The 26,376-nt window shown below is 34.6% G+C and overlaps 5 protein-coding genes, 2 long non-coding RNA genes and 3 other non-coding genes across 21 annotated transcripts; 6 read left to right on the plus strand and 4 right to left on the minus strand.

The window, feature by feature from the left end:
- Positions 1–21: 21 nt before the first annotated feature.
- AT3G11560 (LETM1-like protein) lies at positions 22–6,671 on the plus strand. 5 transcript variants are annotated; one of them, NM_111989.4, is made up of 19 exons: positions 45–203; positions 483–918; positions 1,012–1,103; positions 1,534–1,698; positions 1,828–2,221; positions 2,575–2,693; positions 2,797–2,869; positions 2,947–3,173; positions 3,265–3,309; positions 3,658–3,700; positions 3,836–4,027; positions 4,241–4,344; positions 4,469–4,535; positions 4,756–4,905; positions 5,253–5,375; positions 5,482–5,652; positions 5,857–5,916; positions 6,000–6,318; positions 6,398–6,671. In NM_111989.4, exons 1-18 carry the CDS (start codon positions 163–165, stop codon positions 6,114–6,116), a joined length of 2,619 nt encoding a protein of 872 aa, NP_187763.3. In that variant the 5' UTR covers positions 45–162; the 3' UTR covers positions 6,117–6,318; positions 6,398–6,671. The 5 variants fall into 5 exon arrangements, with proteins under 5 accessions (NP_851000.1, NP_187763.3, NP_001078136.1 ...); NM_001084667.1 differs by having other exon boundaries at positions 6,404–6,635; NM_180669.3 differs by having other exon boundaries at positions 22–203; positions 6,000–6,422.
- AT3G02455 lies at positions 2,245–5,274 on the minus strand. 3 transcript variants are annotated; one of them, NR_140913.1, is made up of 1 exon: positions 2,245–2,595. It is a non-coding gene; the product is annotated as an other RNA (long non-coding RNA). The 3 variants fall into 3 exon arrangements; NR_140914.1 differs by lacking the exon at positions 2,245–2,595 and adding an exon at positions 4,005–4,261; NR_140915.1 differs by lacking the exon at positions 2,245–2,595 and adding an exon at positions 4,883–5,274.
- On the minus strand, positions 5,632–8,152 carry TBL8 (TRICHOME BIREFRINGENCE-LIKE 8). The gene is made up of 5 exons (NM_111990.3): positions 7,532–8,152; positions 6,824–7,213; positions 6,567–6,725; positions 6,144–6,477; positions 5,632–6,032 (listed from the first exon to the last, which is right to left on the minus strand). Exons 1-4 carry the CDS (start codon positions 7,936–7,938, stop codon positions 6,150–6,152), a joined length of 1,284 nt encoding a protein of 427 aa, NP_187764.1. The 5' UTR covers positions 7,939–8,152; the 3' UTR covers positions 5,632–6,032; positions 6,144–6,149.
- Positions 6,761–7,235, plus strand: AT3G02465. The gene has a single exon (NR_140916.1). It is a non-coding gene; the product is annotated as an other RNA (long non-coding RNA).
- Positions 8,153–9,511: 1,359 nt separating the features above from the next.
- AT3G11580 (AP2/B3-like transcriptional factor family protein) lies at positions 9,512–12,336 on the minus strand. Of its 5 annotated transcripts, NM_111991.5 has the most exons (3): positions 11,305–12,336; positions 10,490–10,662; positions 9,512–9,828 (listed from the first exon to the last, which is right to left on the minus strand). In NM_111991.5, exons 1-3 carry the CDS (start codon positions 11,879–11,881, stop codon positions 9,775–9,777), a joined length of 804 nt encoding a protein of 267 aa, NP_187765.2. In that variant the 5' UTR covers positions 11,882–12,336; the 3' UTR covers positions 9,512–9,774. The 5 variants fall into 5 exon arrangements, with proteins under 5 accessions (NP_187765.2, NP_001319524.1, NP_001327714.1 ...); NM_001337938.1 differs by having other exon boundaries at positions 10,490–12,336; NM_001337939.1 differs by having other exon boundaries at positions 9,570–10,662; positions 11,305–12,099.
- Positions 12,337–12,393: 57 nt separating this feature from the next.
- On the plus strand, positions 12,394–13,231 carry AT3G00280. The gene has a single exon (NR_143794.1). It is a non-coding gene; the product is annotated as an uncharacterized misc_RNA (transcript).
- A 3,015-nt stretch (positions 13,232–16,246) lies between these two features.
- AT3G00290 lies at positions 16,247–16,708 on the plus strand. Its single transcript, NR_143795.1, has one exon. It is a non-coding gene; the product is annotated as an uncharacterized misc_RNA (transcript).
- Positions 16,709–20,907: 4,199 nt separating this feature from the next.
- Positions 20,908–24,344, plus strand: AT3G11590 (golgin family A protein; the record flags this gene model as incomplete). Of its 2 annotated transcripts, NM_111992.3 has the most annotated exons (4): positions 20,908–21,107; positions 21,207–21,720; positions 22,396–22,518; positions 22,885–24,344. In NM_111992.3, the coding sequence occupies exons 2-4, from the start codon at positions 21,238–21,240 to the stop codon at positions 24,145–24,147; spliced, it is 1,869 nt and encodes a 622-aa protein (NP_566392.1). In that variant the 5' UTR covers positions 20,908–21,107; positions 21,207–21,237. The 2 variants fall into 2 exon arrangements, with proteins under 2 accessions (NP_566392.1, NP_001327584.1); NM_001337941.1 differs by lacking the exons at positions 20,908–21,107; positions 21,207–21,720 and having other exon boundaries at positions 21,774–22,518; positions 22,885–24,147.
- Positions 24,154–24,596, minus strand: AT3G11591 (bric-a-brac protein). Its single transcript, NM_001125143.1, has one exon. It carries the CDS (start codon positions 24,579–24,581, stop codon positions 24,390–24,392), a length of 192 nt encoding a protein of 63 aa, NP_001118615.1. The 5' UTR covers positions 24,582–24,596; the 3' UTR covers positions 24,154–24,389.
- AT3G02475 lies at positions 24,449–24,585 on the plus strand. Its single transcript, NR_140917.1, has one exon.
- Positions 24,597–26,376: the final 1,780 nt, after the last annotated feature.

A 26,376-nucleotide genomic window follows, 5' to 3' on the forward strand; every position in this document is an offset into this window, starting at 1 on the left:
TTTTTTTGGTTTAAGGATAAACGAGCCTTCCTGGTGCCACGTCACCTTTTCGTCTTCTGCTACTTCGTCTTCTTCACTAAATGATTCAGTATTTTCTCCTCAATCTTCTCCATTTTCTCACCAAACCAAAATCGTGAAAGAATATTTTCCCGCTTCATGTAGATGGCAGCTAGACTACAACGACCTGGGCTTGTATCCTCAAGGTAAATCAAACTCACTACAATTTTCAGATCATTCCCAGAAATTTATTAGTGGAATTAATCAAATTTGGGGTTTTCTCCGTCGTCCATCTTCACCAGTGTTCAATTTTCGATTCCGTTTATACACTCGCTTAGCTCAATCATTAGAGTAGGTGCAGCTTAGTTTAAGTCAAACCCAGAAAAGGGAAACTTAGACGAATGATTCAATTTTGTACTTTGTTCACGGTAGATCATTCTTTTGATTTTAGTGGCTGCTTAATAACTGAATCTCGCCTTTTGTAGCTCTACTTCAAAACCATGTCTTCCAAGGATGTCCATTGTTACTTTCATATCCTGCAAAAGGACTGTACACTTGGAGTACTTATCAAATTGCTTGAGCAATCCGAGGAGCCAATTGTTTGTTAGATATGGTTTTCTGGAAAGGAGCAACAAGAAGAAATCACAGAGGCTGGTCTTGGCATCTGCTGAAGATGGAGTAGCTATTAATGGAAGTCCTCAGCCAAGATCTAGTAGTAATTTGGAGGACATGAGGACTAGTTTCACCGGATCATTACAAGACGAAAACAATTCTAATGGACTTAACCAGTCTTTGCATGATGCTGCTAGATCTATTGAATTGGCTGTTAAAGAGAAGATTACTCCGTCCAGATTTTCGTGGTTTCCTTCGACTTGGCTTGGTGCTGATAAATATGCATGGGTGAAGACTCTTTCGTATCAGGTCCGTATGTGCCTTTTAGCTGCACTCTCTTGTTTTACATTAGTTTGATGATTACAGTATTTCTCAGTTCAACTTACATTCATGATTTTACAGGCTTCTCTGTACTCCTTACTGCAAGCAGTAAATGAGATTTCATCTAGAGGCAATTACAGAGACGAGGATATTAATGTCTTTGTTCAAAGAAGGTACTGCACCAATTACTTATTGAATCTGGTATTTGACATGAACACAACTTTTCAATTCGTTTTTTTGTTACCTATAAGTTTATCTCAGCTACTTCCTTGTCTAAAGATTAGATTTCTGTAATGGTTAAATCTATCGATGCAATGTCTAAGTTGGCTTTCTGAGTCAGGCCATATCTTCCGGCTAAGCTATTCCTAATGAATCTCAGGATCACTATGTTAACTAGTGAACAGAAAGTTTCTAGCTTTTGCAAAGATTGTGTGAGATTTCCAGTGGTGTTGCTTTGTTTTAGTTCCTGCATATTTCCCTGAGGAATCTTCTTTCATCAATGATGGAAATCTTTCTGGAACTGGTCGTCGCTATCTAACACTTCAACCTTTGAGTTTTTATTTTTAACTATTTTGCTTATGTTCAATTTTTGGCATTATGCAGCTTATCACGCCAAGCTGCTCCCCTTGAGAATATGATGCGAGAGAATCTTTCTTCCAAGCATCCTAAAGCCTATGAATGGTTTTGGTCCGAGCAAGTTCCTTCCGTGGTGACATCTTTTGTGAATTATCTTGAGGGGGACCAACGTTTTGTTGCTGCCACTTCTGTGTATGTTTTCTTTTTCAAAACTCCTTCTTTTTGGTTTAATGCTTAGTCTCACCTTATTAGTAAATACTGTAAAACACGAGTTTGATTGTGAGGTTTTGAAAAAGTAATGATTCTTTATGGTTCCTCCAGCTATGCAAAAGGAAAGTCCGCAGCTGCAAGTAATGAGATTGAAGTGTCACTTCTCATGCTTGTACTCAATTGCATTGCAGCAATCACGAAAGTTGGCCCAGCAAAATTTTCCTGCCCACCCTTCTTCTCTATGATTCCAGATACAACTGGAAGATTGATGGAAAAACTTGTAGACTTCGTTCCACTCCCTCAAGCGTATCATTCAATCAAAAGCATAGGCCTACAAAGAGAATTTCTTACTCATTTTGGTCCTCGCGCAGCAGTGTGCAGAGTTAATGGTGACATTGATACAGATGAAGTTATTTTCTGGGTTGATCTTATACAGAAACAACTGCAGCGGGCTATAGATAGGGAGAAAATATGGTCAAAGTTAACAACATCCGAAAGTATAGAGGTAAGAACTGTCCAGAGGATACATTTAAACTGTTTATAGACTTTCTGTGCATTGGTCAAATTAGTTCTTTTTGATGTTTGAATATGAGCATAATAGCTTGTCTAGATTACTCACCTTATAAAGTGACTTTGACCATGAGAAAGTGGCACAAATTTAAGGGAGCCCTAGAGGATCTAGATAAAGTGAAGCTAGTAGAAGCAAAAACAAATAATGGGAGACTATAGTTTACGGAGTTACTTTTCCTAAAAAAACAGTGATTCCAAGTTTATCTCGGTTTTATTACCCTGCAAGATTTATTGTATACTTGTATATAAATCTTTTGAAGTTAATTGGCACCTGTCGGTGCCTTGCAGGTTTTGGAGAGAGATTTAGCAATTTTTGGATTCTTCATTGCTTTGGGCAGGAGCACACAGTCCATTTTAGCTGCAAATGGTTTTGATTCTCTGGAGAATCCTTTGGAAGACCTTGTTAGGTAATTGTCACTGTTTCACCCTATTCTCATTCCTATAAACTTTTGTAAGTTTGTGTTTGCTTGTCAAATTGTTGACCAATACTCATGAACTTTTAATATTCAGGCATCTTATTGGAGGCAGCGTCCTGTACTATCCTCAACTTTCAGCCATCAGTTCATACCAGCTGTATGTAGAGGTAGACATTAATCACATCATCAGTTGAAATTCCCTAAGGATTATATTGATGTCTTTTCATGGAAATTAATTGTGTAGGTTGTTTGCGAAGAACTAGAATGGATTCCTTTCTATCCAAACAATACTGGAACACAGCCACCAAACCAATCACATGGGCATAAGACCAAACCAGAAGGACCACCCAATTATGAAGTTATTCCCCAACTGTTGGATGTTTGTTCTTATTGGCTACAGAGTTTTATTAAATATAGTAAATGGCCAGAGAATCCATCTAATGTCAAGGCAGCAAAATTCTTATCTAAGGGGTATTTGACATAATGTTTAATTGTTTACTCAATATTTGGACAAGAAAGAACGTTTTTATTTATCCTGCTGATGGTCTTTCTTAATGTTCAGGCACAAGACTTTGGTTCGGTGTAAAGAAGAACTGGGGATATTAAAGTAAGATAACGGAACCTCTCTCTCTGATTTATACATTCTTGCCTGCAGTTGGAAAATCACTTTCCTACTTGATTGGTATACTCGACTAATAATTGTGATTGTCCCTGTGTGAAAAATACTTCCAAGCAAAATCCAAAGCATATGTCTTGGATATTTACAATTATGTCGTAGTTACAACAAATTGAGTGGAAAGCACCCTTAACGGCCATCTGCATTAACTTTACATTTGTGACATTCATGATTCTGGAACCTGCCTTTATCAGTTAATCCCAATCTAGCAGACTGTCTGCATTTGGATTACTTGTGATGCAGGATGGAAGTAACAAATACCTTCTTTTTTTTTTACAGGAATGCATCATCAATTGTTAGAGAGTCGAACTCATTTGACAAGGTTGGTCTTTTATGAAATTTTCTATTGGGAAGAACTGTTGTACTTCTTAGTTCTTACACTACTTGTATCCGATTCATGTTAAAGATTTTTGTCATATTGAAGACAATTTATATACTAACAGTACATAGTCCCCAGGCCCTAGAAAGTGTAGATGAGGCCCTCGTTAGACTGGAAAGCCTGCTACAGGAGTTGTATGTATCAAACTCATCGTCTGGAAAGGAACAAATAAAAGCCGCGTGCTCTGACCTAGAGAAAATACGGAAGCTTAAGAAAGAGGCTGAATTTCTGGAGGCAACTTTCAGAGCCAAAGCAGCTTCCTTGCAACAGGTTTTTTTTTTTCATTGTCACTTTTTGTTTTGATCCTGCTAGTTATAATTTATCTGAATGCTAGATGGACCAAAGCAAACCAATTGTATCCCTCTCTAAGCAGTGTAGCATCAGTCTCAGACTCTCAGTATAGGACAATAAAGTAATAATTGAGAGTGCATGTTTTGTTTTTAAATTTGTGTGGGAGACTATAACCTCATATGTTAAACTCAGGGAGGTGACAAAAATGATTCTCAAGAATCCTACGAGGTACAAAAACGGTATTTTAAAGGGAAAGACACAAAGAACGCAAATAGTTCTGAGGATCAAGGCAAAAGGTATGCTACCTATTGCTTAGTATTATTCATCTTCATGCTTGCCGTGTTAGTTTCATCTATATAAGGGTGACTACTCTTTTGTTCCACGCTGGTCACAATGATGTATTTGTTCCCTCTGCATTAGTATAAGTCGTGGATTCTGGGGATTCTTTGTACGGCCTTCAAGGAAGAAGCTTGATCCTGAGTTATCGGTAAGCTCCATTTTGTGATCCTATCTCAAGTATTCTGGCAACGGGCTTTGCAGTTGTAGTATCCTGAAATTTTCTGGTGACTCTTCTACGTAGCACTCTGTGTTTGTTCAGTCTGTTACTTAGCATATACTACTCTTTTGTTTTCATTTATGCATTTAAAATCCAGTCATTTCCAGTCTAGCACGGATAAAGGTTTCAGGAATTAGTTTCGCATATGCAGGGAGATGAATATATTGGGAAATCCAGTGGAAACTTACTTAGCATAGACTCGGAACCAATTGAGATCAGCCGATTCGAAATTCTAAGGAACGAGCTAATAGAACTCGAAAAGCGGGTCAAAAGAAGCACTGATCAGTCAGTAGATGAGGAGGTTAGTAACTGCTGCAAGATTTCTTAGCTGTCAAATTGCTAGTTTCAATAATGCACTCTTTTCATCGTAAGTTAAATAAAAAGCTCATACCGAAAAGGAAAAATGAAAATACTATTTATCATTTCAGTTGAGTTAACCATCATTTTAGTAAGTCAAACCCTGTATGATGAATAATCCCGCACTAGGATAATTATGTGTTGTGCTCTTAGCTCTGTTTTTTTCATGATTAAACTTCTCAACATGGTAGAAGATGACCAATCAACTCCCTTATAGTAATCCAAAATGTTGGGTCTTGCGTCTTTTGTTTCACCAGTACAAGCTTCCAAGTGTTTGTTCATATGTTACAGGAATTAATCTCTGAGGATACACCTCAATCAAGCAGTAGAACGGAAAGTGTTCAGTTGGTTCAGACTCCCAAGAAGGAAAACATGATGGAGAAAACTCTTCAAAAGCTAAGAGAAGCCACCACGGTATCAATATCTTCAACTAAAGACTACAACTATATGGCGTGTTTCTGTGCCATTGGGTCATTGTCTTTTCCTCTTGTCAGCTTTGTTAACATTTTTCCATTTACAGGACGTGTGGCAAGGTACTCAACTTCTTGCCATTGATTCAGCAGCTGCAGTGCAGCTACTTCGGAGGTCTCTGATTGGTGATGAATTAACAGGAAAAGAAAAGAAAGCCCTGCGCAGAACCATGACTGACCTGGCGTCAGTTATTCCCATCGGTATTCTAATGCTTCTTCCTGTAAGTCAAAAATAACCTTACAGATAAGTTTATTTTCACTTCTTTTTTTATTATACACTTTTTTCTGAATCACTCCAAGCTACATCTTCAATTAGTTGCTTTGCACAATCTTATGGCGCTAACCTCTGCTGTTTAACATTTCTCATTCACAGCTCCATTTTCTAATCTATGGGACTAATATATTTAGTATGCTATTCTGAACAGGTTACAGCGGTTGGTCACGCTGCCATGCTGGCTGGAATTCAGAGATATGTACCAGGCCTGGTACGCATTCCTTCTCTGTATATAGATTCGTCAGAATTCAAAAACTTCTCATTGAATCAGTTTTGATGATATTCTTCATTCAGATTCCTTCCACATACGGGTCCGAAAGGTTGAACCTATTGAGACAGCTTGAGAAAATCAAGGAACTGCAAACAAATGAAACCGAGAGCGAAGAAGGCGTAGAGGAAATAGCATTATGAGTAGAAGGAAGCAATATAGACTTGTACCTCTATTCACTTTGTTCGGTAATTCATTGCCAAAAGCTGCGCATAGAGAATCTCGTTCCATGTGTCCGGTACTCCGGGTAAGCACCAGTGACTGCAGTCTTGAGGAGCATCTTCAGGAGTTCCCGGTTCTCGATACCGCGAAGGATGAGCATCTTTCCTGAACTCGGTCAGATATGTAATGTTCAGAAACTTAACCTTACTATGTTCATATCTCATTTCTTGGATTGCTTGAGAAATATAATTGTTGTGGATAGGGTCAGGTTCCATTTTCTTCATATCAGTCTCTGGCTCTGTATCTGCATCACACAAACCACCCAAGTTCCATGTCCCATTCCTACAACACCCATAAAGGTCAAACCTGGGTCAAAGTTCTAAAGACTATGTCGTCTGATTCGTCCTCTTTTAATTGTTTCTGAAACAGACCTGTAGTGTACAGGAGAGAAGCTTCTGAAGAAGACATGACTCCTCTCAGAATCTAGTCTCTCTAAAACCCATGACTTCCATGTCTTTAAAGACTTCTCAAATCCCTCCATTACTCCCATCGTCTTGTTCAATTTCCCTCCCTCCTGAAAATAGCAACCCCTGCAACCACAACAACAACAACAGGAAGAAACCCGGTAAGACTCATCAAACACCTTTCTCTTGTTACCAGAATGTTGCATTCAACATGAAGATCTTACGCGATAAAGGTCTTGTCTTCGTTCCACCAATGCCCTGTATTGAAGACTAGAACATCAGAGCCGACCCATTTTTTGGACTGCCAGTTAAACTCATCGACTCTAACAGTCATTTTGACATCTACCGGTGAGTTCTCAGGAGGCCGACCAACCACAACCAGAAACGGTGTTCTATGATATTCAACGGTTAGGTTTTGTTCCGGAAATCGCATCGAAAGGAAACCCTTATGCTTGCTTATAGGGTTTCCATTAACTTCATATATCTCAGATTTATTAGACACTGCTTGTGAAAGCATACACAGAAGAGATTCCCATTGGTTTCTTCCGATAGAATCTCCGACGAACACAATCCTCCCATTCCGACTCCTCTCCAGAAAATCACTTGCGTTAAATCTGTAATCGTTTTCACAACAAGTAAACATATTTAACACATAGAGTAAAAGAAAATTGAATTTGATTGGCATTGGCGCAAAGTTCATAAATAAAGGTTTAAAGTTTCAACCCTTACGTCACAAAAGCAATTCAAAATTCAAGTGGGCAAATCTTTGTTTCTTTTTAATCAAACAAGATTAAAGTTAGTTTTTAGAACCAGTGATTGTAATAACTCTATAAGCTCTAATGGATCAATGTAATTGCCTGTAACCCTAACCCTGATGTTTGTTTTACTCAGAACCATACCTTCAGGTCCAAGCAAAATTACATAAGAATTACCGTGGAAGATCGCAGCCATGTGGTTGCCATCGCCATTGTCGAAAACCAGAATCTTTTCTTCCATTATTCAGACAACGAAAACCAGGATCCAGAAACCGACACTCTTCTCCATAATAAGAGGTTTCGTCCACATCACGGCGTCGACGAACCCATCTTCCGTATGAATAGTCGCATACGTCGTCGTTTCCTCTTTCCTTCGTTAGGGTTCGGGGCGACAATAAGAATCCGAAACAGAGATGAGGCTCGAAGCCGGCAAGATCAACGACGATAACAGAGAATATTAGGAAGGTGATGAGAAGAGAGATCCCAACAAATATATGTTTCTTGATTTTCAACGTTGAGAAGAAAGGAGACGAAGATAGAGAGAAAATCTCCTTCAGAGGATTTGATTCTTGATGATGATCCATGTATGTCGTATAGAAGAGACGTGAAAATGTGAATATGCTGCGATCTTCTTTTGCGAGAGAAAAGTCTTAATAAATATGTTTCTGTAGGGAAATAAATTCGTTAATAAATTAATTTATAGATCCATCATCAATTCATCCATGTGACAGACAAAAGTATTAATGCAAATGCATCCCACATAATTTTATTAACGTATAGTAATAGAAGTTTACTCCCATGTTCGTTTCTACTATATCTTTTAGATCGAGACGAGTTTTAATTTCCCAATATATTAAAGCTGTAGTATAGCAAACTAATTTCCTTATACATCAATTTGATGATTCTGAGTATCTAATCTAATGATAATAATCAATGCATTGTCCTAATCGTTATTCTATGATGAAAGATAGTTGATGAGAGATTTAAGTTGAATTTCTTCGCCTACCATATTAATATAGATAAGGAATAGCCCGCAGATATAGTGTATATAGATATAATTAATTAAATTGGACCGAACTTTTCGGGTATGGTCGAGTATCCATTACCACCACTCACAAGTAGCACATGCTGATTTGCTTTACAATTTCAATATTTTTAAAAATCCCTATTGGTGAATCATTATACTAAAGAGCATTAATGGGAATGACGAAACAACTATAAGAGTGAAGAAACAAACACTAAAAAGGCATATTAATATGAAAAGGTTCATACAAGTATGTGAAGACTTTACCTTCACAAGATGGCTTTGATTTAATTACGAGTCCGTGAACTTATATAAACAAGGGAACACTATCAAAAGTAATAAAATCTTCTCTTTTCTACATGGAAATGTTTCAAATGACAAAGGTAATTACTACACTCTGTATGATTTAATATCCGAAAACTCTTTAATTTGAAGAGCACTAAAGAAACCAAAGAACAGAGAGAAGAGGAGAAACAAGAATTAGAGAATTAAAAAAAAAACAAAAAAAAAATAGAGAATAAAGAAGACTAAAAGTCATGATTGTTTGTTTGTGTTTATGCTTGTGTTTGTGTTGCCGTTTTAGAATGTTTTAATCATATATAGAAACAGAAACTTGCGTTTGTGTTGCCACTTACCATTTACCAATACACTCATATATATGCAGAAACACGAAGACAAACATAAATGCATAGAAAGAATTGGGACCTAAACCCATTTTTGTCATAGCTTGTAAAAATGATTCATATTCCTTTTACACTGTCTTTGTAATGCAAAAACAAAATAGAGAATCAAAAGAAGAGTGTAAGTAACACAGCAACAAATAAAATGGTCCCTGGCTTTGGCTTTGGAAAAGAGATAAAAGGCGATGTAACACAACCTATATATTTACACACATGCTATATATGAATATGCTCTCTCTTCTTTAATCATTCGTAATTAGGCCCACACCTTTTCTTCTCGTAATCTCCTCACATGAATCTCTCAACAGTTCCCAATTCATCTTTCATCATCAAATACATGCTACATGTGTATAAGGTTTAGCCTAGGCCTAGCTCACCAATTTGGGGTACCTGCCCTCAAATGACTTTTGTGCTATAGAAAGCTTTCATTGGTTTTATTTTAGCCTTCAAATATCAACTACTATAAACCCACACTAATTCACATCTTTTGCATATACTTTTTTTTTCTGTTCTGACTCAAATGTACAATAGAAACAAAATCTCATCTTTTATTTTTATTTTCAAATTAGTTAAATACTAAATACATAACGAAGCTACTAATAATATTAATTCTTGTCCATTTTTTCTCTATGACAATTGGGCCAAGTATGGGCCCATAATCTAAATTCTAAAGTTAAAAATCTAGAAAGTTGTCACTTCTTTTTGAATGTCAGTCATCAACCTCGTCCATCTCCTACCTGCTCCAATGCTTCCCCAGCAAATGATATATTCTGTTTCACAATTCCAACACGCAATTTTATTATTTTTATTATCATCAAAAACAAATTGTACACCGAATTGTATAGAATAATATGAAAAATAAAACTATCTTTAGTATTCACTTTATTTCATTAATTTAAGTATACAAATATATAATTCTAAGCATTTCAAATTATATCTGAACATTACAAAACATGGTAATAAATTCAAAACTTATGTCATTGATAAGTTTGTAATGCTTTTAGTCAGTTTTGCTTTCCAGCTTATTAGTCAATAATTTGGTTTCACAAAAAAAACTGACGGTGCCTAACAAATTAGAATAGTAAAACCAAAATAGAGACTGTTTTCACAGGAAACTATATACTTACGGCTGATATTAATTAATGAACAAAAGGAGGCTACAGAGACAAAAGAGTAAACAAAACAAATCAAAGTAATCAAATAAAAACCAAATTGGCCATGTGGTTTTACAGTCAAGTGTATAGTATTATTCTCTCTGATTCCTCCTTTATATAATTTATTAAACATAAAAATCTCTTTCAGGTCTATTTTAAAATTACTAATTTTCATCTGTCTCGTCTCGAGAAACAGCCACGACATCTGTTTAATAATTATATCATACGTAAGCAAAAATTTGAATCTGACAAAAATGTAAAAAAAAAAAATATTTACCATGGGATGAGGAGTTGAGTAATAGTAAATGTGTTGGTCATTATAGACATCAGGACGCGGTGGTGGCTCGACGGCATCACCATGACATTCGAGGTTCACGCCAAAAAGCCTCACCGTCCTCGAGCTACCTGCGACCACCGGTGGTATCGACTGAGCATGATCAACGACGGCGCCTACAATTTTTTTCCACCGTCAAGACACGTGCGCATCTTTTAGTTAAATTGTTTTTTTAACATAGAATTAAAAGGAAGAAATAAAGGGCACGTTAGTCTAAGTGGATTGGACGGTTCTCCTCACGCGCATGTAACGGATTAGTTACAACTTGGAGAAGATTATTTGAAATTGTCGGGTCCAAAATTAAATAATAAGAATGACAAAAATAAAAGACAAAATGTTATTTCATGTTGTTATTTTATATACATTACACACGCAACTAAAATAATTGTCATATAGTTTTAGATAACTCATTTGCTTTTTATAAGAAAGATATTCCACCAGCTAACTAAAATGGTTGAGCTTTCCAAGTGCTTGCCCTAACCTTTAAAAATTCTCATATTTTGTTTATAAAACCAAATAAAGATGAATGTTCTTGTTTACTACCATATAAAGTAGGCAGATAATCTAAAATACCATGCATAAAATATTAATCTCTATTACTTTTTTTAAGAGAACATGTAAATATGCAATACAAATTACGAATCATCTATTTTTATGAAAAAGACAAATCTTAAAAGAGAACAGAGAGGAGTATAAATCTGACATATAGATAAGAGAGAAAGAAAAAACAAAAGAGGAAATAAAGGGTTTGAATTTACCATAGTGTGAATACTCTTGGTGAATATTAGGGTAAGTAGTTGACGCGTGTACTTGACGATAAGGTGTAGTCAAGCCGCTCCAATACGCCGTCGTATTAACTAGAGCTTCTTGAGACACAACGGAGACAGCGGGAGAGGAAGAAGCTTCACCGCGTCTCCGCCAGCCAATGAAGAGTCTATGGAGATCAAAACGGTGACGTTGAAAGAAAACAACGTCGCCTGCGTCGAGGTGTTTGTCTTTGACGTACCTGCTCCATCCTTTGGTCAACACGTAGCTTTGGCTACTGTTCCAATAAGAGTATCTGAATTTCCAACACTTGCCTGACTCATCCTCGAAGCTAAGAAGCATCCCTTTCTCCGTCGTCGCCACGTCATCTCCGCTGCCGCCATTATTATTATTATTATTGAGAGGGAAGTATTTCTCGGCGTGTTGTTTTGGTATGACTAAGCGGTTTAGCTTTCCGACGTCGCTTGGTGTGAGTGATTTCTCGAACAAAGACTCTCGTTGTGCTATAGCTACGTCGTTTTGGTGGTGATGATGCAACGAGAGAGTGTTGTGGTAATGGTTGACTGACATCTTTTTTTTTGGTTTCTTGGAGTGAGAGAGAGAGAGAGGATTTGCAGGTGTTGGTTTGGTGGTGAAAGAGAGATGGGTAATGGTACTAATATAGTATTATACAAAGGAGAGAGACAGAGAGTGAAAAAAATTGAAAATGGTTAAATTGATGTGAAAACTGTGGGAACTATTTGATGAGGAGAGGACGACACGATACCGATAGTACTTTTAAGGTTTTGCGTGATGATATTTCCTTTCAATCATTATTTTTATTTTTTTCTCTTCTTTTCTATATTGTTGTTGCAGTCCATAATCCATATATATTTAAAAATGTGGTATTGTTTTTTTTTTTCTCGTCTGATAAAATCTTGTCCTAAACGGCATTGGATCCACGAGTGTTCTATAGTTATAGTGTAAAAAAAGAGTAAGCCACACAAAACGCCGCGACGTAACCCTTTAATTAAAGTTGAAAAGGTTTTGATCATGTAGAAGAAGAATATGTAATTATTTATATATTAGTAAAATTTGATGTCTTGGAATGTTATAAGTTCAACATATGTTATTTCAGCATTGCCGGAACTAAATTCGAAATCCTCCGGAGAAAAGATGATTTGTGTTTTCTTAATTAAAAAAGTTTCAGTATTCACCGGATATGACGTATTGATTAGCAAGATTCTATAGACTGTCAAAGCAGATAAACCTTACATATCAAGCAGCCATAAATATGTGGATTGCGTAAGTCAAACAATCCTTTATCATGGACTCATGTGGTTTGCAATTACTTGATCAGATCCTCATTGGTTTCTGAAGGATTAAATTTCTCTCATAAATGGTTATTTGATCATTTACTCTTGTATGAATTTTCAGCTGAGAATCTTACTAACTGCCATTAATTTATTTGCAAGACAAAGATAGTCGTTTTGTTTTTCTCAACCATTTGGTTCGTGGAATTGATGTGTCAGTATCTTTTGTCTATAAACGTAAAAATAATCTTTTGACAATTAAATTTTGTTAAAGTAGGATAAGAAATTAACTAGAGATAACACCTTCCTATGATATTTAGTTTGTAAATGAATCTATGAGAAATTGAAAACGAAAACAAAAACAAAAAGAGAAGGTAATGAAGAAATAATGAAGGATTAAAGATCAAACGGTTGAGAAGTGAGGTGGTACATATTACGCAAAAGTAAGAAGGTACAGAGGATACTTATCCCTGACGCAAGTGAGAAGCTCAAGTTGTGTAGCATGTGCTTTGCCTTTCCGACACACCATCGCATGCATCTTCACTTCTACTTCATACCATCCCTTATGTTCCTCTCTCTCTTTCTCTTTCTCTTTATCTACATTTTATTCTCTCTTTTTCTTTTCCTAATCATTTTATAATCGAGAGGGATAAAGACTTCAAGATTTATTTGTGAAATCGACTTGACCTTTTGGCACTCTTTCTCTTTTTTTCCTTTACAATATTGAACAACGTAACCATCCTATACTTCGACGCTATTTAATGCTCATCAAGCTGTGATATTTGACCAAACATATAAGTCATGAATCTAGATGAGAAATTGAGAACAGTGTGAAACATTTGATCAATTGTAGAAGAAAAAGTTCTAACTAATATATCTATGGATCGCAAGTCAACAAGTAAACAAACATTTTGGTCTAGCTAGATGCTTGAGTAAATGTTGTTTTCTTGTTTGATGGGTAAATTTCCATCTGTAGTTATTACCGTGCATCTTAAGTCGTGAGTTTCGTATATAATTCTGTGAATATAAGTAATATAACATACCAAGTCTACCACAAAAATCAATGGGACGTGCAAATGGTTACGTGAGTGGTCCTCTTCTATTTTATTTGACGAATTTCTCAAGTATCGTTAATTTTATTTAATATCTTTATCACTTGTTAATTATAGGATCATGAAATATCTGTCACGTGCTTTCAGGAATATCATTGGTGCTTACACGTTTCTATTTTTCCTAATTTTCTCGCAAAACTAAGACTAGTGATACTATTTCATATTTGTTTTCATGAACCATTTCCTCTAAGAAATGGTTCCTCTCACAATTTAACTCACCTAATTGGGAAGCATTAACGATTAAGAGCATATTTTGTAAAAATTTCCAATTCACGTTTTGTAAAAGTTTTCGTTGAGGTCAAGTCTTGTGACTGTTATAACAATAGTATAACAAATAGCCGAAACAACTAGGGTTTCCAAATTCCAAGATAATTGTAAGAATAAAAGAAAAAAAACAAAGATATAAGATTCGTTATATTTGACGTGTTTCACTCCTCTCCTCACACTTAATCGATTCAAAATAAGTGATATAAAATAAAATAAAATTTGTAGTGATCCATGTTAATTATGTCTAAGATATGTCATTGTCAAATATTAGTTTTGCATAATTAAAAGAGGCACTGAAGGACAAACTGACATGATTTTCCAGGTCGATTTAGAGGCACCTTTTTGCATGTACGTCTGCAACTCGACCCCATTAATATCAAATTAAACTAACTCTTCAATTCACTATAAGTTAAAGTATTTTATTTTCGTAAGTATATTTTCGAATAAATATTGAATAAAAGTAAGACTAGTCTAATTGTTAAGTATTAATTCATGAATATAGCACATGTTTGGGGGACATATCCCTTCCCACGAATAATAGAGGTTGTTGGTCGCTTGCTTACTTCGTCTTTTTTTCTACTAAAAAATTATAAGAGAAAACAGGTGTATCAGAATTTTTTGTTTACGCATCGTAATTTTTTAAAAAATAAACTATACTACCGACGTCTCCCATCAAATATTAAGCTTTCTTTTGTAAAATGGCGATTTTTTAGAAGTTACTATATATGAACAGCCTATCTTAAATGAATGTATTACTAGACAATCACTGATCCAGTAACCACTGACTGATTAGATTCCAGGTTTAGAAAAATAAAATTTAACAAGATAAAGAGTTTCTGTTAATTGGGTTTGATTTACTAGCTTCCCGATCCTAGCTAGTCAATAATGCTAAATCATGTATTCAATCACCTAACTAAATTGATTTGCGTCGTATAATTGACCTGTCACACTTAGTGTACCTACATCCTAGAGCAAACCTCATTTCTGATTTCATAATGTATTATGGAAGAAATTACATCTTTTTAATATTAGAACATATATAAGACACAAACACAAAGTTGACTGAAATCTTCTAATTCATGTTATTAGTTTGGTAATATTAACGAATGATACTCCATCCGTTTTCTTTTAAAAGTTTTTATTTGTTCATATTATTTGATTTTTTTCAATTCACTAGACAAAGTTTATGTTTATTTAAATGATCATCCAAAATCTACAGTACTTGCTTTCATTGGTTGAATTATTTTTGGTTATATAATAAATCACATTTTATTAGTTTTTGTGTTTTATCTAAAATATTTTAGAAAAAGTAACGGAAGGAGTACAAATTAGTACTATTAAACAAAATTTCATCGTGATTAACATTCTCATAGTCAAATATTTTTATTACCCTTCACAACATTTCATCGTGATTAAAAAATTGTTTAGTGCAAAAGAAATGTAGATTAATGAACTTGTGATATTAATAAACACATGTTAATTTTAATTAGTTTAGCCTCTTCTGCGAACAAACTTTCCAACAAGACTCTTAATCACATTAATCGCCCTTTTCAACAAACACTACAGCTTGTCTAGATACGTCACCGAACGATGCCACAACTTTCTCACCAAACTCGTCAATTCAACTTTTTTAATATGATGACTTTTTCCTGTTATCAAAATCCATATAAACCCTATAAACTTAGCTACTTTATTGATTAAAATAACACGATTCCCATACTTCTAACGAATGCGACGTTGCCTCTCAAGCACAGATCCAAAAAAAAACGTATTGTATTTTTTCTTTCCATAATTGGTTTTCACCACTACTATTTTTTTTTCCTTTTTTGATAAAAACTACTATTGTTTATTTCAATAATTTGTTAATGAAACCTCTTTAAGTTTGAAATATTTACTCCTTAATAACAGAAGAAATGAAGTGTTCGAAAGTGATTTTTGGTTTAGATCACAAAACGACTGGAGAATTTTGTGACATTTAGAGGTCATAGCTCGAAAAACGGAGATTGTTACTTTATGCGTGTATTCCAGAAATACGACAAAAATAATGTTTATTATATATAGTCATGGCGTTTGGACGAAATAACAAACAAATCACTCAGTTTTCCACGATCACATAATTTACGTGACTGTTGCATTAGTGGAAAATAAATAACAAAGCAAAACAACTTACTACCACAAGTTTTAAAACAAATGTTTTAGAAGATTTCCACTTGGCTGCTTGTACCATCTCTTTTTTTTTTTTTGGATCTAAGGCCGCATGTGCCATCTATATATGTAATATCACAAAACATTTTTGGATTTGAAATTACAGATTAAAGTGTGTTTCATGGGTATATAGACATATTACACGACATAGACACGAATATATAGGATTATAATGATATCTTGAGCACAAAGGAAAGACACGAGAGGAATCTGCCATGTAATTCGTGGAGGGTTCCTAAAATGATAAGTCTGCAAAAAAAATTTTGATAAAAATGTTCAGAAGACGACAAACCTAGTTTGTCATTTATGGAAAGTGAATGGTGCGAGAAGCTTCATGAAACTCAGGGGTAAGTTGCTACTTTTGCTTTTTATTTTTCTATTTCTGACATTTTCACCATTCCCTAGCAAATTAAAGACAGGTTTATGAATTGTCTTTCTATTTTTTTCTCTTTTAGTTCTTGCTATGGCAATATTAATCCATTGGTTATAATATTATGATAATAAATCTACACATTAAACGAGTCATGTTGAAACCAATGGTGTAGATCCTGCATGCTGTTAATTATATACAAATACGTCGGCAACAATGTTCGAGATGATTAAATATTAGCCCTATCTATGGCTATTCAAATATTTTCTTAATGGTTTAAATTGGTCTCCGAATTTATAAGAACTACTACTAGTAGAAAACAAGATAATTCAGTCTCTTGACTACCATATATAGTAAACGTCTTGTTTTTTACAACTGCGACATATTTTCACTTATGATGATGGTAAACGACTAAATGTGTGTTTGACCTCGCGTTATGATTAATGTGTAGCTAAAAAGTTGCTGCAAGCAAGGAAAATTTATATTTATATGGGAGACGTTGTAACATTAACCACGTCATCAGTCTCTGCTTATTTAAAAAAAATTGTAAGAAAAGTGGTTTAACCTTTAAAGTAACTATCCAGATTTTGAACAATCCTAAAGTAAAATAGTAACAATCAGATATTTATATATGTACGTGTGAGATTTAATTAGTTTGCATATAATTTTAAATTTGTTTCTCCTAAGTAGGGGACCAAAGCTATTTGTTGTATATTCTATGAAACCAAAGCTAAATGCTCGGAGGGAGTGGACCACACATATTTCTTTTACATCTTTATCTTTTTTTGTGTTAAGAGGTTTAAAAAATAAAAATATCTGCACTGTTCAGATATAAATTTATGCAGCCGATATCTTAGACTTAGACCGAAAATATTAAATCTCAAAGTATAGAAAGAAAAAAACAAGAGTAATAAGTAACAAACACCAAAATTCCGTAGAAAAAACACACCAATAGAGTAAACTGAAATGGAAAATATCACAACTAGAGTAAACTGAAAGATAAGCAATTATGAAACATTATATACAACCCCTAATATAATAATTCATTAATTTATTCACATTAAGTTATTGGTTTCTATTTGAATATTAGAGTTATTTAATAGCTGTCAAAAAAAAATAGAGTTATTTAATAAACTTAAAAAAGTCAATATTATTTTTGATCGTATATTACAAAAATCATAACGGATGATAAGTTTAACACACTGTTCACTATAGAAGATAAAACATTTAAAACTTTTACTTCTAATAGAAAATTAAAATAAAGAAGGTTATAAAATGGAGAAGACAAAAATAAAAGGTACGGCTAAGTTTGGCGGTTTGGGAGAGTTGAAAAACAAAAGAAGATAGAGATGGTGGGACAATGAGAACAACACACAATTGCACGCCTCTCTCTATCTACTCTCTGAGCTCTCTACATTGCATCAAAATTTCGATTATTTGAGAGTCCCCATTTCAAAGTTAACCACCTTTTGCTTCTTTTATTACAATATAATGTTAAATCAGTAGTTTACGAACGCCTATGAAAATGATCAATTGTAGTCTTCAACATTACCAATCAAGATGACAATATAAATACACGGTGTGAAATACTGTAAATAAAAACATAAGAGAAATCATATACGACTAATTAAAAAAAAAATATATATGATTCGATGCCTTCGCTTATAATTTTTATAGAAAACAAAAAATTATTGTATTTTCTAATTTTTTTTTTTAACTTTATTTTCTTTACGAATGAAAGATGTGTTTTAATAAAGAACTTACATTATGGGGATAAATAATAATAGAAAAATAAAAATAATGAAAGCCTATATATATGTATCCCTCTAATGATGTGTATAATTAGGATTAGACATCTCATAACTCTCAACAAGTTGACTTGTTGACTTAGCTCTTCGTCAATGAGAGCGAACATGTTTGTTGGAACACATCATTAGTGGACAAATGAATGCAGATTAAAAGAAAAATTATAATCAAATTTTCTAGAAAAACATATGACAGATACTTTGAGAGATAATAGAGTTTTTGTTTGATTGAATATAACATATTGTGGTTTGTTTTCACGTGGTTTAGAAAAGAAACAAGAGTGGGCTTTTAAATTGGGCCCACAGAGTGGCAGAAGCAGGGCTGAGAGAGTAATGGGTCCTACAAAACGCCCATGATCCCAAAATTTCCAAAGAAAATGGAGACAATCTTCTGTGTTTATCCGAAAGCTACCCTCACGCTTTGGATTTTCTTCTTCTTTTTTTTTTCTCTCTCTTTTCTTTTTTAATACTACTTATTTTTCTATAAATTTGTATATCTAGCTATAAAGGTAATAGAAAATGGTAAGTTATTTTTTCCTTCCGGTACAAAAGATGAAAACATGCAATAGTCGGCAAAGGTCCACACTCCACACATTTGTCTGCACATCTATCCAATATTCATTCATAGGTTCAACCACAACTTTATCTACTACATATATATTTTTTATTTTATTGAACGAATTTATATTCGTTTTCCATTTCTGTCATATATCATAGTAGATGTTGATAGTTGGGTAATGGAGCAAGTGAAAGATTGATGGTTGGTAGACCATAGATTCATGCATTCATACCATAAGGTATACTGATGGTGATTGGGTAAATTTTTGAGTCAGCTATTACAATTGAAAAGTTCATCAAATGACAAAACTATTACAACTTAGATCTTTGACAGCCAAAAGAAAAAAAAAAAAAAAAGAGAAAAAAAAAACTAAATTGTTGTTAGAAATTAGAAGTCAGAAGTAAGAAGACTCCCATAGGAATACAGTTCTGGCAACCAATTTCTTAGTTCTTTATTGGGCATTCATATCTTAGTTGGGCCTGACTCATATATATTTTGAACTTTTTGTACGCAATTGTATCTAACACTATAGTCTTACATTGTTCATATATTTAATGTTTTATATTGATTGCTACCTATATATTTTGATATGATGTAGATCCAACTATTTCTAGGTTGAATTGTCTTTTCGAACAGATTTTGTTTCCGGATTCACCATAAAAAAAAAAAAAAACTTATGTGACAGAAAGTACTATAGAAAGAATCGTGTTTACAACAATAAAGAGACTTGACCCAAACAAAAAACGTTTACAACAATAAAGAGTTGAACAATAATACGGTACGATTGTGTATGTTGAATCATCTCCTCCACTTGGACGTGTCCATTTGACAACGGAAAAAAGTGTGGCCGTGTTATCTTTCTTTGTAACGTTTACAGTTTCAATTGTTTAGTTTGATCAAATAATTAACTTGTGAATTTTATGGATGCAATATCTTGAAAACTAGGAAATCATATCTGATCATCCTGCTATAAAAAAAATAATACATGCATTTTAATATTCATGGTTTCACATGAATACTTCGGTCATCCATTTTTCAATTACACGAGTGTAAATCTGTAATATCAATATTCATTTATAATTATAACGGGTTGTGATTTGTGAAATTGTGGGTATAGATAAAACTTCAAAACCTATTGAAATGAATATCTATATACTTGGAATAGTAGTAGACACATTTTGTAATGAGTAACTTAAGCACACCGGTTCTCACTCACACTCGTCTAATGGAGAAAAATGGTATATTATATACCTCATATAGGAACATGATCATATGATTTAGGAGTCATAAGCATGAGATTAACAAGATATTTTGGTCCACATTAGGAATCTACTAAAGGAACTATTTTCTTATAACCTAAAAATCTTGGTTTGGTAAAAAGAACAACCTTAGATTATTTGGTCTTTTATCGATTCATGTAATTGTGTATCAAATGATTAAAATCTAATGCATCCTACTCAAACACGTCATTTAAGAAACCCTATATAGTACAAACACGATCCAATCTCCAAATTAACCCATAGTATATCATAGACGAGCATAATATTTTTGGTCAAATATAAAATTAGATGCACTAGTTCCCTTTATTTAGGCAGATGGACTTTCTTCTAATCGAAAATAATTGTTCTCAATGAGCCGTCAAACTTTGTGAAATATGGATATAAATTCATGACATCTACATAATTTTTGGTTTAACATGTGAAATTGAACTTAGGATCTATTTCATTCGAATTCTTACCATATACTAACCAAATATAAATAATGTTTACTGCTAAATACTATTTATATAAGTTTGTTCTTCACTAAAGAAATTTGTTGATTAGTTTGTTTTTCTAATTGAGAATCTCTTATTTCAGGACCGATAAAAAGGAAGTGATTTCCGGTTTTCGATTCAATTATTTCGGTTTAAGTCGGTTTACAAATCATCCACCCTGTAAATCACGGAGCAACATCCATAATCCATACAGATCAAACCACGTGGACATGTTACAGTGTTCCTTATCACAGAAGATGAGTACTCCTGTCATCTTTCCCCTTTTCACTTTAACATAACACTCTGTACACTAGTCTGATCAAAAAACCTCAAAACACAGCAACCGCCATTTCTTTCCAAATTCCCCCAATTCCCATTCCAACTTTATCTTCTGAAGTAGAAGAAGAAGCCATAGAAATGCTTTGAAGTTTCTGTAAGTGTTCTTACTCACTCTAAAAACTTCAATTTTGGTCTTTGTGCTTTTTTCTAACAGATCGGTGAAATTTTCTGAATCTGCTTTTTGTTTTTCCAGGTAAAGAGAAAGATCTACAATTGTTTTGAATATGCCGAGGCAGAATCAAAGCGTAGAGAATCTACTTCTACTTGGCAAAATCAGGAAACGTGGTTGTTCTTCGCCGACATCGTCGACTTCTTCGATTCTCCGTGAAGGTTATAGATTCAAAAGAGCGATAGTTGTTGGTAAAAGAGGAGGATCCACTACTCCTGTACCTACATGGAGACTTATGGGTCGATCTCCTTCTCCACGAGCTTCCGGTGCTTTACACGCTGCTGCTTCTCCGTCGTCTCACTGCGGGAGCAAAACCGGTAAAGTATCAGCTCCTGCTCCTGTTTCAGCTAGGAAGTTAGCTGCGACGCTTTGGGAGATGAACGAGATGCCTTCACCTAGAGTTGTGGAGGAGGCTGCGCCAATGATTAGAAAGAGTAGAAAGGAGAGAATCGCGCCGCTTCCTCCGCCGAGATCATCGGTTCATTCTGGTTCTCTACCGCCTCATCTTTCTGATCCGTCGCATAGTCCAGTCTCTGAGGTAAAATGCTTTGGTTATGATTGGTTGAGAGGAAGAGAATGTGCTGTAATTCCAACTTCTTGCTGGCTGCCATGTGCTTTAATTCTGACCGATCAAAAGAGAGAGAGAAAAACAATAATATATATAGTATAGTATTGATTGATTCGGGGAAGTTATAAAGATCTCATCTTTAACTGATAAAATTGATAATCTTTGTGTGATTCTAAGGTCTGAATTTAGTCAAAGTTGTGATTTTTTTGGCAACCTCTATGAGTATTTTAATCATCAAGGGAGATTATTATTCGTATAAGCTTCTGGTTGATGTTAAGGAGTGGGATTAGAGAAGAATAGAAAACTGTTTTGATCTTAAGAATCTTTTGTCATGTGCTCTATAACGCACATTTATGTTTATATGAAAGGGCGTTTCTTTATAAGTTGGTGCCTATTATTCTTGCATAATTGGGCACTTCTACTAGTTTTTATTCTTTCTCATTCGTTGGTCATATGGAGGTAGCTGGTTGTTTTTTAGAGGTTGATTTATTGTGAATAATGTAGGCCTAGATTCTCTTATAATGGAGACCTAAGAAAAATTATATATAATGCTAAATCTGGCAATGGACAATGCGAAGAATTCTGCTTTCTTTACTTCTGTGTGTTAGGTAATTGGATAGCTGAGAAACTTGTTGATTTTTGTAGAGGATGGAAAGATCAGGGACTGGGAGTCGCCAGAGAAGAGCTTCATCAACTGTGCAAAAGCTTAGGCTTGGAGACTGCAATGTGGGGGCTAGGGATCCTATTAACAGTGGCAGCTTCATGGATGTAAGTTGATTTTTTTATTTTTTTTTCACTCTTGGGGATGTTTCTTTGAGCATTATGAGGAACCCTTTCTTCTAGCAGTTTTCATAATTTTCTCAAACCAAATTTGGTATTTGATTAAGGATGAAAGTAGTATATTATTGAGCATTATTGGCTCCAGAGGCTGTTGGTTTTTTTACTTTGGAAGCATACGTACACATAATCTATGGTTTGTTTTGTTATGCACAGAAACATTGCAAATAACGGTATAAGAAACTAGGAGACACTCAATCCGTTATGATTAGTTAATTTGCCTCCATCATCTATAAATCAATATGTGTGCAAGAGAGTGATGTTCAAAAATATTTGAAATGTGTTTTTCCAATGCAGATTGAGACTCGATCACGGGTGGAGACACCGACTGGGTCAACTGTGGGTGTCAAAACACGGTTGAAGGATTGTAGTAACGCTCTCACAACATCAAAAGAGCTTCTCAAAATCATTAACAGAATGTGGGGTCAAGACGACCGCCCATCTTCTAGCATGTCCCTCGTCTCTGCTTTACATTCTGAGCTCGAAAGAGCTCGCTTACAGGTCAATCAGTTAATCCACGAACATAAACCGGAAAACAACGACATTAGCTACTTGATGAAGCGTTTTGCCGAAGAGAAAGCTGTGTGGAAAAGCAACGAGCAAGAAGTTGTTGAGGCTGCAATCGAATCTGTTGCTGGTGAGCTAGAAGTGGAGAGGAAGCTGAGGAGACGGTTTGAGAGCTTGAACAAGAAATTGGGCAAAGAATTGGCTGAAACAAAATCAGCTCTGATGAAAGCAGTTAAAGAAATCGAGAACGAGAAGCGAGCGAGAGTGATGGTTGAGAAAGTTTGTGATGAACTAGCAAGAGACATAAGCGAAGACAAAGCCGAAGTTGAAGAACTGAAGAGAGAATCTTTTAAAGTCAAAGAAGAAGTCGAAAAGGAAAGAGAGATGTTGCAGTTAGCAGATGCATTGCGGGAAGAGAGAGTACAGATGAAACTATCGGAGGCTAAACACCAGCTCGAGGAGAAAAACGCAGCTGTTGATAAGCTAAGAAACCAGCTTCAAACTTACCTCAAAGCAAAAAGATGTAAAGAGAAGACCCGTGAACCACCTCAAACTCAGCTACATAACGAAGAGGCTGGAGATTATTTAAACCATCACATCAGTTTTGGATCATATAACATCGAAGATGGAGAAGTCGAGAATGGAAATGAAGAAGGTTCAGGCGAAAGCGACCTTCATTCCATAGAACTGAACATAGACAACAAGAGCTATAAATGGCCTTATGGTGAAGAGAACAGAGGAAGAAAATCAACGCCAAGGAAAAGCCTTTCTTTACAAAGAAGCATATCGGATTGTGTTGATTGGGTTGTACAGAGCGAGAAGCTTCAAAAAAGTGGAGATGGAGGGTTGGATTGGGGAAGATCTATTGACGTTGAGCCTAAAGGGTATATAGATGAAACACAAGCTTATAAACCAAACAAGGCTTCTTCAAAAGATCACCATATCCTCTCGGGTTCGAGACTAAGTAACTTCCGCGGTGGATCTGTTTCAAAGTCGCGGTTATCGGATGCTTCGAAAGGCGAGAACCAGAATGCCAGAAAATCAAGATGGTAATATGATCAAGAAATTTTATTCACATTTTCAGCGCAGAGATAACAGAATCTAAAGACTTTACATCTACATTTTTTCTCTGTTCGCTCGTTTTGTCAAGAGTGATTCTCTCATCTGTAAGTGACATAAAACATGAATTTGAACTGGTAATGATCCAAACATGTAAGAGCATGAATTTACACGAAATCGTCTTTTGATTTATATCATTTAAGAGTTAGAACGCCTACAAGATCGAAAAAAAGACACTAATCGTCGAGCCATTTCCTGATTCGATCCTTGACGAAATCATTACGAGCTTTGACGCGAGCTTGTTGCGGTGAGATGTTGGCGAGTGAGAGATACGCTCCGGCGACGAAGAGAGAAACGCCCGCCGCGAAAAAACCCACCGACACTACTAACTGCCGCCGTGTCGGCGGATACGACATAAAAAACACCATCTTATCGTTTACCGCCGTCTGTTGCAAAAGCTGTTTAATACTAACTGTTAATGGGCCGGGGTTTTTTATTTTATTTTGGGCTTTATTTTTAATCTCCAATTTCTCAACAAATTAAAAAAAAAGAGTATTAAAAAAAAGGAATGAAGATTAAACCGAGAAGGCGAGAACTTTTTTTTTTTTTGTTATTGGTTATTTAATATTATAAACAATGGTTTAATGGATTATTTTCGAATTTAGATCCATACAAAATTTGAAAAGAGCCCAATCAACTATACCAAACCGAACCAAGCTCTTAAATCAAAATCGACCCGAGCTAATAAACTGACTAAACCGATCTACTATGAAGCCCTAATCTTCAATCGGAAAATCCAAAAAAGCCGCCGGCCAACAGATCTGCGAATATTCTTCGGAATAGGACTTCCGACGAGTCTGGACAATGCGAGCCGAACGGAGATGGTAACACAGATTTCGTCGCCATCCCACGACTGTAGAGCAATATATGATTGATTGTTGATTTTTATGGTCTGTGTGTGGGTTTGTTGATCTAAATCTTATTGTATTGTAAGATCAAAAGCCAAGAAACGAAAGATCCGGAGTAAGCTCAACATCATAGCAAAAATGTTGCTCGTGAGGAGGACTAAGATTTGGCTTTGAGCTTTGATTCTACGACGTTTTACTCGCTATGAATCTAAACATTTTGTAAGTAAAGCGTGAAGCTTATGTCGAAATCATATTATAGCTACTAAAATAAGTAGAATGTCTAATCTCTTAGATCAACAATATAATATTAATAGGCTACATCTTTATAAAAATTAAGGCTAGTATTTACTTAAAATTAGTGTTTAAGGATATTTTTTTTAAAAAAAAAATCATAACATTAACATTTATGAAAATTATTTTTGATTTTCATGATATTAACTCACAAAATCTCATTTTCAATGAGAATATTTGAAAAATGGTAAAAAAAACTCTTGTCTTTAAAAGAAAAATATGTATTCAAGGCAACAATTTAAATTTTTGCCTTAAACCGCTTTTGACCTTCGCACATTATGTTTCATAGATAAAAAGAGTTATGGAAAAAACTTTAGATCTTAACCTAAAATGCATGAATTATAGTTAAGGTTGGTTCGATATTGATAACATTATGATATTGCACATATATTAATGTGATTCATGTGCCTGAAAGATCTGAAGGTCTTGTCAAACGAAGTAAATTTAATTTTTGTTTTAAGAGATCTGAGATCAAAAAAATTACTGAGTAGCTATATCAATTAAAATCTATTGTTAGTTTTCAGAAATAGAGACCGAAAAAGAACTACTGTTCTAAATTAATAGTGTTAGACATTGGACATAAAATGTACAATCTTGCATAAAACTGGTTTGATTTGATTTTTTAATGTCGTAGTTGTTATAATATTACATTAGTATATGTATAAAGCAAAATCTTCAGTCCTCTAATCTTCCCTCTAGTTTTCATTTTCTGTTCTTAGAAGCATTTTCCTTCACTATAACATTAAAGTTTTTCCTAATCTTGCTTCTCTTAGCATTTGTAATAGTGGTTTTTACAAAACGATAGGATTAACAAAGACAAATTCTTAAAACTAATTCGGTTAATTGCTCTACTCGACTTGAGAATCATTCATATTCTCTGTGACAATAATTACTTTAGCTTTTGTATTGTGAAGTTGAGAATAAGTAAATTAATTAAGCTAAAATGTCTAAATTATCAAATTGTTTGGTTAGTCTGTCCATGTCGTTTACACTTCTAAAGATTTACGTATTTGTAAGGGATTTT

Source organism: Arabidopsis thaliana, chromosome 3 (assembly GCF_000001735.4).
Source record: "Arabidopsis thaliana chromosome 3, partial sequence".
In the NCBI taxonomy this organism is placed as follows: Eukaryota; Viridiplantae; Streptophyta; class Magnoliopsida; order Brassicales; family Brassicaceae; genus Arabidopsis; species Arabidopsis thaliana.

What these genes read in the sequence shown, in the direction of transcription:
- AT3G11560 (NM_180669.3), top strand. Translation starts at nt 163, where the DNA reads ATGGCAGCTAGACTACAACGACCTGGGCTTGTATCCTCAAG. An exon ending in TGAAGACTCTTTCGTATCAG is followed by an intron (nt 919 to 1,011) that starts GTCCGTATGTGC and finishes ATGATTTTACAG; the next exon opens with GCTTCTCTGTACTCCTTACT. An exon ending in AGAGATATGTACCAGGCCTG is followed by an intron (nt 5,917 to 5,999) that starts GTACGCATTCCT and finishes TTCTTCATTCAG; the next exon opens with ATTCCTTCCACATACGGGTC.
- TBL8 (NM_111990.3), bottom strand. Translation starts at nt 7,938, where the DNA reads ATGGATCATCATCAAGAATCAAATCCTCTGAAGGAGATTTTCTCTCTA. An exon ending in GAAGACAAGACCTTTATCGC is followed by an intron (nt 6,726 to 6,823) that starts GTAAGATCTTCA and finishes TTGTGGTTGCAG; the next exon opens with GGGTTGCTATTTTCAGGAGG. An exon ending in TTCTCTCCTGTACACTACAG is followed by an intron (nt 6,478 to 6,566) that starts GTCTGTTTCAGA and finishes TGGGTGTTGTAG; the next exon opens with GAATGGGACATGGAACTTGG.
- AT3G11580 (NM_001337939.1), bottom strand. Translation starts at nt 11,881, where the DNA reads ATGTCAGTCAACCATTACCACAACACTCTCTCGTTGCATCATCACCAC. An exon ending in CCAAGAGTATTCACACTATG is followed by an intron (nt 10,663 to 11,304) that starts GTAAATTCAAAC and finishes AAAAAATTGTAG; the next exon opens with GCGCCGTCGTTGATCATGCT.
- AT3G11591 (NM_001125143.1), bottom strand. Translation starts at nt 24,581, where the DNA reads ATGGTGTTTTTTATGTCGTATCCGCCGACACGGCGGCAGTTAGTAGTG.